This window comes from Ailuropoda melanoleuca, chromosome 7 (genome assembly GCF_002007445.2).
Source record: "Ailuropoda melanoleuca isolate Jingjing chromosome 7, ASM200744v2, whole genome shotgun sequence".
In the NCBI taxonomy this organism is placed as follows: Eukaryota; Metazoa; Chordata; class Mammalia; order Carnivora; family Ursidae; genus Ailuropoda; species Ailuropoda melanoleuca.
The window spans coordinates 50,953,845-50,963,357 of record NC_048224.1 but is presented as its reverse complement, the minus strand read 5'-3'; the positions used below and the strand labels follow the sequence as shown (position 1 = coordinate 50,963,357).

Below are 9,513 nucleotides of genomic sequence, written 5' to 3'. Positions count from 1 at the left end.
GTCTGCAGACCTGAGGACCAGCTGCAGTTGGAGAATCCAGGTATCCTGGGCCGCCGGCCTGAGCCTCCAGGGACCATGGACCTTGACCTTGGCCCGGAGGCTGAGCACACAGTCTAAGTTCCTTGCAGAAGGGACTTGGTATGGCTGTGCCCACACTTCAGTGGGTGTGAGGCTCCTTATCGTTCCTCCTCCAGCTGGGGCTACAGAGGTGGAGGCCAAGGGCTTTGGGGCAAGGTGCCTTCCCAGAGGATGTGAAGGTGGGGGAGGGAGAGCCTACAGGGGCCACATCTGGGAAGAAAAGATAGTGACATCCCCCCACCGAGGAGCTACTACAGTTTGTCCTCTCCTTCACCCCCACCTGCAGACATCTGGGGACACCTGCCATTTGGGGTGGGACAATCCCCTAGGAGAGCATGGGGTCCAGGCAGATCACTGCTTTGCAGAGAAGTGTACAGGGGATGAGGCCTCCCTGGGGACGGAGGGAAGGCTGGGGGCACTGGGGAGCCTGCCTTCCTCCCTCCGAAGCTGGAGTGGTAGGGAGAGGCGCTGAAACCAGGGGGCTCAGTAGGGGCAGAGGTTTCCAGGCGGGCGAAGCATGACAGTTTGGGGCAGAGGTGAGCGTTTTGAGGCCCCAGGTGGAGCTGGAAAAGAACAGAGGCATAAGGCTGAAAAGTAGGTTGGAACCAAAATAGAAGAGAGAAGATTTGAGGCAGAAGGGACTCTGATCAGACCCGATCAGTTCTAAGGGCACCTAGGAGAAAGGGCGGGAGGGAGGCGGTTGGGAGAACACAGGGTGGGGGGGGGCAGGAAACACGGCCGTGGAGGTAGGGGCACATTCAGCAGATGTTGCTCTAGAGACCTCAGGAGGTTTGGGGGATCCTGGGGGATCCAGAGACGGGGGCGGTGAAGAAGAGCACGAGGCAGGCCCGCGGGGCACTTACCGACTGAGTGTCCAAACCCGGATGGTCGAAAGGAAAGCTTCAGAAACTGTTCCACCGGACTTAGTATTCATGACCCCACAGCACAATCGATGTAGGTTCACAATGGAGCCTTTCAGTTAAAACTGGGTTCCTTTCCAGTGGTTTCTGTGCTCACAGCTGACTGTGCGTGCCTGGAATGTCTAGGGGCCCAGCCAGGGCTGCCCCCATTCTGTGACCTCCACGGGGTCCGTGCAAGTCAGCTCCATCCCTCAGTTAAATGATGACGTAGGAGAACTATTTCAAGATTTTATATATATAATCGTAATATACATGTGACCAAACCAGAGACTGGAAGGGTCACTGAGGTAATAGAGCCCAACTCAGGGAGGCGTCACCTACCTCAGGTTCCGTGACAAAGCTAAGATAGGAACCGTCTTCAGGCTCCTGGACCAGGTACTACGACCAGACACCACTCAGCACCATGGCTTTTCTGGAGGCGGCAGGAGTCTTCCAGGGAGGGGGAAAACCCTCTTGGGGCTGGTGGGTGTGGCCCAGCTTTGAGCTGGAAGGAGGCCCTTGCCACCTTCCCTTTCGGGCATCTCTCCTGTTCCTCTGCACTTGCCTCCTTCCCCTTCCCGGACTCACTCCCCACTTGCTCCCCTAGCGCCTCTCCCCTGTCACTAGCGTCACCGTCACCGCAAGAGAGGGAACCCGGGGTTGCTGGTGATCAGGAAGTGAGGTGGGCAGGAGAGAGGAAAATAAATCCAGGATTTGGACTGAGGGGACCCGAAATAGGGGATGAGGGAAGCGAAGGTTCTCTCGCTGCCAGCAGGGCCAGGCCCAGGCTGCTGTTGGGGAGCTAAAGTCAAGTCAGAAGCCAGGGGCTGCTGGACCCATGCTGTCATTTCACATGGGGACACCAGTTACGAACAGAAACAAAACACAACAGAAATGAAAGAGACGTGTTGAAAGCAAAAACAGGGAGGTAGATTAGACAAGTATCTTTTAGTACCGACAGTTGAACACCAAGATCCTCTGGGGATGTTTAGCCATTTGAGGTTTGCGGAAGAGAGTTTTTACATAACCACACGGGTTATGAAGAAAACACTTGGGCTTAAGCAAATAAAAAGAGTTATCCATAGAGGATAAATTGGACTGGCTGGCTGGCAAAATTTCTTCTCCTTTAAAAAAGCCTGCCTTCTCGCACCTGCTACCCTTGCAGGACTTGGAGCCGAGCCTTTACGAACTCAACACCTTCTGCAGTGGATCCCAAATTTTAGCGAGCATCAGTCAGTTGGGGAGCTTGCTAGGAATGCAGATTGCTGGGCCCTCCCCCCAGAAATTCTGATTCAGTGGCTATGAGATGAGGTCACAAGCTAATGGACACCCCCAGCCGGGTGGGGCAGAATGGCCATTGGTTCCTGCTTTGTGAAATGCTGGCTCTCCGGGCACTTCTCAAACTTCCCTGAGAATGTCACCTGAAGGACTTAGTTCTGTTTTTATAAAAAATACTTTTAATTCTTGCCCTTAAAAGTTATAACGACTATATATGATTTGGAAACAAGACCACCACAAAACGGCCAAATAAGAATTGTCCATTCCATGTCCTCGTTTGGTCATTCAGAAATAAAATGTTGTCAGGATTGTGGCTGCTGGTCACCTTCCATTGTTTTTATATCTGTGAGTTCACCGTAGTCTACTTCCCCTTCCACATAAATTCAAGACCCTTCTTCATATACCAGTAGGGCCCCATATCTGAGACCTGCCTAGAATAATGATATACTGTGCCATGTTGTCTTTTGACTGACATCACCCCCTTGCTAAGCTTCACTATTCCCTCATCGCCACATCTCGTCTGTTGCCGGAGAAAACGCTGCGACTGGGTGTTTTTCTTCCGTCTCATGACGGGGTCCTGACCCACGTGCCCTGATAAATGCACATGATTCAGAGATCTTCCAAGAACCAAGCTGCCTGCTATTTCAGACTCACGTCTTAAAAGCTGATCACGTACCTGTAATACAGCCCTTTGAAAGGCGGCTTCTGTTTTTCTTTTTTTACAATCTAATCTTGAGTCTTTTCCTGACTCTCTAGCCCAGAGAGCCTAGAGCCAGGAGATCACTCAAGGATGTAAAGATTCCTGATTCCATCCTCAATAAATTCGGATTTACAAACAAGAGTAACGGGTGATTCTCAAGAGGGAAGTTTGGAAATCAGTGGTTTGCAGAACTCGCTGTCGCACAATTTTGGGTCCCACTCCCGGAGATTGTAATTCATTTGGTCAGTAAGGACAGATCCCCTGAGTTCCCCAGGAATGATGTAGAAACATCAGCGGCTATGTATATGAATCAACAACCCTGGTTACAAAACTTTTGTCAAACCTACAAATTAAGAGGGGTAAGGAAAGCGGAGGTGAAAATGTCCTCTTTTTAAAAATCACATCAGAAGGGGCACCTGGGGGACTCAGTCGGTGGAGCAGGCAACTCTTGATCCCAAGGTCTTGAGTTCAAGCCCCACGTCGGGCACAGACATTACTTTTTAAAAAATCACATCAGATACTCTTTTCACAGGAACATAAAATTTAATGTTTTTGGCCAGCAATATGCTGAGTTCCTAGTTAACAGAAATAAGTCTACTGTGGTTTTCACGTCCAGCATCTACAACAGGTTCAATGACTCGCAACCGAGAGCTATTCCCAAATATGGAAGATGTTTTCAGGATCCCCACAGCCAGAGTGTTTCTGGTCTCTTTGGTCAATTTTTAAAAATAGTCTATGTACTGCATCTTGGTACGCCAACAAGATGGAAAAGGATTCTTCTGGAATGAAATGACTGAAGCAAAAGCTCTTCAATGAATCCTTAAATCTCTAGGCAGAGGACGCATTTATAGCCAAGAGGCGCTTCTGAGAAATGATGTCGCTTCTCAGGATCATGACACATTTTCAGGCAGCGCTGCAGGGAGGCCTAGCTCAACAGTGTCGAGGCTCAGCATCCTTCGGGAAGGGCTGTGGAACCACTTATTTGGAGAGAGGGGTTGAGTGGGTACAAATATAACAGGAGTCCAAGCACACAGGGAATGCCAAGTTGGCAAGAAAAGCTGAATTCTATTTTCAGTTTTAGGCAAGTGATAGCATTAATTTTAATATTGAACAGACTGAATGAAAACGGAACCCTAACCGAAATTTTTAATGTTTCCTTCTAAATGAAGTGCAATCAATATAGGGAAAGCACCTTTCCACCAGTGAGGGAAGCCTGCGGTGACCTTGTGACAAGGGCTCCCTGTCTAACAGCACCTCCCCTCAGCCGAAAAGATTAATAAAGGCTTCAGTGAATACCGGGATGAGGGCTTCCGCTCGCACAACGAAGGCCGATGACCAGCTACGACATACAAGAGTCAGACACGACCTGCATGAAAACAGTACATGTTCACTATCACGTTAGCAACCGCGAGTCCACGCTCACTCCTTCCTGGACCACACTTACCAAATAGCCTTAGAGATTCAGGGGAAAAAGACAAGTGTGAACTCATGGAGAAATTAGTAATATCTGAAGTCAAAAACACTTTCGGAACTGCTTCTGCATACAAAATAGATGATGGAAACATAAAATCCAGTGAATTCAACTGCTCTCCCTTTTTAATCAGCTTTACAGAATGATATGATACATTAGTCATCACAGTAGAGGACAGGAGGAGTTTCCTGCACATATACAAGATTGTGCAAGCTCATTAACTGAGGCTTATAGAAGGTTTTATCGGTTTCCAGAGGAGGGGCAGTACAAAGCTTTTTAATACAGGTGCAGCACAAGAATACGGTAAACAAGACAGAGTATCAGCTCAGCAGGGGTGAATTCTTAAGGCGTGCGGCCGCTGTCCACACTGTCTGCCATTAACCAAGTAGAGAGGACTTCCTCCCTCTTGAACTTGACCTTTGCTGAGCGCAGGCCTGTGGGACACACCAGCTCCACAGTGACTCCACACCAACCGTGACACTGAAGCAAACTGTGTTTTCCTTTCTCCAAGTGTCCTCAAGAGTAATAAAGCTATTCCATGTCATCCTACTTCTTGGGTAACCTACATTCTAAAATATATTAAGTATTAATCTGGCAAAGTTCTCAAGCATTTTGGCATTCAAAATATCTCAAATTACCTCATCACTGTTAATCTACTAACTAAAAATTCTTTGAGCTTCAAGAAGATTGTTTCGGATCCCCCCCACCCAGCAAATTATGGCAATTACATACAGAATAAATCCATTAGACTTAAAAGAACTAAAAAGACGGAAAATATAGACTTTTGCTTAAAGAAATGAAACAGGAATGGAGAGGCAGGAAGAGAAAGTCTAAGACACACACGGAGGAAGCTAACCCCCACTACATTTCTATCACTTCTATGTAATCCACTAATAATTTTGAGCAAGTGTGGTCCTACTTCCCCCTCCCACGCCCAATCACATCAGAGAAAGGAATCTTTAAAGCCTCCCCTATTTAAAGTATGTAGTTGACTTTGACTTGGCCCCAGTTGGAATCCCCATGGCAGGCAACCCCCCAGTGGTGCTGGATGGGCATGCGCAGTCGGCTACAGGGTCTCCCAGGCAAGAGCACAGCCTTGCCGCCGTCTGGGCCCGGTTTCCGTTCTCTCGCTCATGCACTTCGGCAACACGTATGCTGAAAGTCTGCGTTAAACAAAGGCTTCCAGGACACAACAGGAAAAGAAAACCCATGCAACTCGTCTATTTTCAATCCCTCACAAAGCCTAATTCTCTTACTACAGCGATTTAATATCTGTATAAAAAAGGCTTTTATCAGCAGGTTTTTAAAAGAAAAATCAGAAGAAAGTAATTACTGTGGCTGAGATGGGAACTAAGGTGGAGAAAGAAAACAAAACGTTTACCAGGCCTTAAAAAAATAATAACTTCACAAGGAAAGGCAATCTTCGATCTGTATTCCTACGACCTAACTTTCTCCAGAAGCAGAATATTAACACAAGACACAAACTCATTTCTCATTAGAGATGTTAACTGCGTGCGAACTGAGCCATTCTCTGTCCATTTAACATTCCTTATCGTTGCAAATTCCATGTCATCATCAGTGGCTACCGAATGTTCCCTGTGGGTGATTTTATACTTTTGCACTAATCTTGCATACAAAATGGGTACTCAGAGGAAGTGTAGTAAGAACCCAAGAACAACTGTTCCTCCTTCCTGAAGGCACGAAATCAAATTCCTGCCTGCCTCACACCCTACCGCTGCCACGCCGTTACCCAGTCCTCAGTGCGGAGAGCAAGGCTGTAACGAGCCACGCCACACCCGCAACGGTGACTGCTGCTTTGGCCGTGCTCCTAACAGGGTTTCCAGAGGGAAACTACGCCGCTCCCCCAACAGCTGGGCTGTGCTGAGCTGCCAGCACCGGAGGCGAGACCCAAGCCCCTGCCTGTCTCAGAGGCGTCGTCTGGCGCCGGGTCTGCGGGCTTCTAGCCTCGCCCCTGGCTCCGGTGCCCCTCAGCTCTTACCACCTGCCTCCAGCGCAGCCCGGCACCCCCAACTCGCCACCTTGTCCTCCCCAGAAAAGAGCCCTGTGCCATGTTCACAGCTTTGCGTTTATTTCCATAGTTATAACACAGCAGAGATGCAGCAACCATTTGGAGAAAAAAATCTCTATGAAATCCCATTAATAATGTACTTCAACTATTCCAAATCTTCTACTGACTTAACATCTATTGAATCAAATGCTGAAGTAAATGGACTCCCCCTAGGTCTTAGAAATCGTGTCAGACTGTTTGTCTCACAAAGTCTTTATGATAGGACCTGACTTCTAACACTGAGGCAACTTTGACAGTCACAACCCATGAAGCACAGGACTCGACACAGATTGCTTGACCTAACATTCCCAAGGACACTTTGTAGTACTCGTTTAATTCTGATCTCTCCCTAAAAGGCAGAAACCACATCCCACACTCCTATGCAACTTGTTATCTTGGTATTTTAAAATAAATCAATGAGAAGAAGTGGAGGCATAAAGAAAATCTAGCTTCTTTAGGCACAATTAAACACAGAGGTCTTGCAGAGAAGACCACAGCCTCTGTGTTCATCTGCTCACGGCTGTCTGTCAGTGCCCTTAAAAATGCCTAGAAATGCTGCCCGCAACAAGGGACTCAAAGTACGGGACCAGGTGTGTCACAGAAGCAGCTCACCATGCTAAGGAAACATACAAAGTGAAGCCAGTCAGTCACGACTTATGTACGAGACTTGTGCCTGAAGCTTGGCCAAGTTCTCAGACACCAAAACCGATTCCTGATTATCAATATACAATCAAACCAAAATACTGAAACATAGACTTTTGTTTAGAAGAGGGAAATAAAGGCACAGAAACCTGCCAAAATAGATTTTTTCCATAAGAATAATATGGTTGATTAAAATAGTTTATCACTAGTAAAACTTGTATCACTAGAGCAGACAATACAAATTAGTTTTTAAAAAAATGACATTCACTGAATTCCTGGTCTGTCATTCAATGTGAATAATCATCAAAAATATATTACAATTAAAGGTTTGAAAGGAGTTCTGTTTGGGGTTTCTACGCTGTATTTAGTATTTCAGGTAAGAAGTACCACAGTAACGTATTAGGTGTCTACCGTTCTTCGTACGCAACACATGGCGATTCAAGGGTCTACCTCCCTCCTCCTGTAGGCTCAAAGACGTCCGTGGTGAGGGATGTCTAAGTGATTGTTATATCCCTCATCAAAGGCAGCCTTGTGCATCAAACTCCACAACTAGAAAGTTCAAGAAACTGCTTTTCCACTTTAATAAATATTTCTGTGTATTTGTTTGTTGCTTTTAAGCTTAGCTTAAACTTTGTCCAGGAAACCATTTCACAAGAGGGTACGTCACAACCTATCAGCAATATTCCTTGTTTATTAGAATCTGAAGATGTCCATATTACATCAAATATAAATATATATTATATTTACATTTCCTTCTTAGCTTTTCAATCTAGGTGAGTGTATTTATAGATAATGCCACTAATGTCACCACCATTACAATTCTCAGTGCAACTGGTATTCTCCTTCCATTAGATGCATATAAGATTAGACAGCATCTAAAAAGAGGTGTACTGTTCTTTTTATTTTTTTAAATAAAAGGAAAGAATAGGTATCCATGAATGGAGATCTAGGAATTTTCTAGATTTTGTTTTTTTTTAATATTTCAAAACACCTGAAAAATGTGGTCCCTTTTTGCAGTACTAATTCTCTACTTGGGACAAGAAAATAACCAAATATGCAACAGAAAGGAAAAGAGCCCAAAGAAAAGAGAACCTGCTTGTTAGCTCATTAATCTGTTTAGTAAAGGTCTGTTTTTAAAATGTCTGAATGCTGTACAATATTATACAAAAACAATCTTCAGCCTTCAAAGCAGCTGGTACATTTTCTAAGAGATCTGTTTGCCCGCCTAACAGTCTGCTGCCTTGGTGGGCCTTGGTCTTGGTCACTTTCGGTCGTCGATAGTTTTAATGAATTCCACTGCTGCTGTGAACTGCATCCACCAATAGGATTCCTCTCCAGACAGACAGCTGGCATAAAAGCTGCTGATATACTGGACAGTGGACAGCAAGCAGGGCGGATTTGCCTAGAGAAGTGAAAAATGAGAGAGTCAAATACTCAGATGTACAGCTCTGCAAAAATTTAAGTTAACATCTTCACATGTTTTTCTATGAAAGAGATACCAGTCCTTTTTGAAAATAATCCCCAAATTCTTCTTTGGAAGTGATTTAGAAACCCCCTACCCAGTATGAACAACAACAGTATACTGGAAAGGCAACTCGGGTTCTAATACCTGCTGAGCTATATCTAGAGCTTTCTGTCCTTGTAAGTCACTGAAGCTTGCTGGTCCCTAAAGAGACTGAACTAATCCCAGCAGACTTCCTCAACATCCCAGGATTCCAAAATGTTTGATAAGGAAATAAATACTACACGCCAGTGAGTTATAGGCCTGGGTAGAATCCGCTAAGAAAGAAAAAAAACTAAAAAGATAACATGCCCTCTGTTGCCAGAGGCGACACAGAACATCTCCTGCTTTTTCACTTTCTTCACGGGGAAAGGACGGACACAGGTGTTTTAAGTGGCTGGGAGAACCTAAAGCCTGTGCCTCAGAACACGTTCAAACGGGCTCTGCACGAGAACCAGGCATACCACACGTGGACGAGAGAAGAGTGAGGCCAGCAGCAGGAGTTACGAAGGCCGACCGCACACCGATCCTATGGGTTGCTAACTGAGCCAAGAGCTCAGATTGCAGAAATACCACAAACATGGGGTGCCTGGCGGGGGGGCTCAATCGGTTGCATGTCCAACTCTTGATTTTGGCTCAGGTCATGATCTCAGGGTTGTGAGATCGAGCCCCACGTCAGGCTCTGCGCTCAGTGCAGAGTTTGCTTGAGATCTCGCCCTCTGCCCCCTCCCAACACCCCCACAAATAAGATAAATCTTTAAAAAAAAAAAGAGAGAGAGATGTCAGTAAGTTTTAAAATAATATGGCACAATTAGAAAATAAGAGGCTAAAAGAGGAGAGGTATTTGGGAAATTTGATAGTTCATGTGACAAGTAC

General features: G+C 45.9%; 1 protein-coding gene and 1 pseudogene across 4 annotated transcripts in view; both read right to left on the bottom strand.

Moving 5' to 3' along the window:
* Window positions 1–2,463: 2,463 nt before the first annotated feature.
* LOC100464230 lies at window positions 2,464–6,554 on the bottom strand (annotated as a pseudogene).
* Window positions 3,479–9,513, bottom strand: part of GAPVD1 (GTPase activating protein and VPS9 domains 1) — a 74,852-nt gene continuing 68,817 nt past the window's right edge. For 3 of the 4 annotated variants that reach the window (XM_011221122.3, XM_002916314.4, XM_011221123.3), the window contains one exon: window positions 8,398–8,538. In XM_011221122.3, coding sequence (XP_011219424.1) covers window positions 8,398–8,538 — 141 coding nt within the window. Of the gene's footprint in view, window positions 8,539–9,513 lie in introns of all 4 variants that reach the window. The other variant, XM_002916313.4, reaches the window with a different exon arrangement.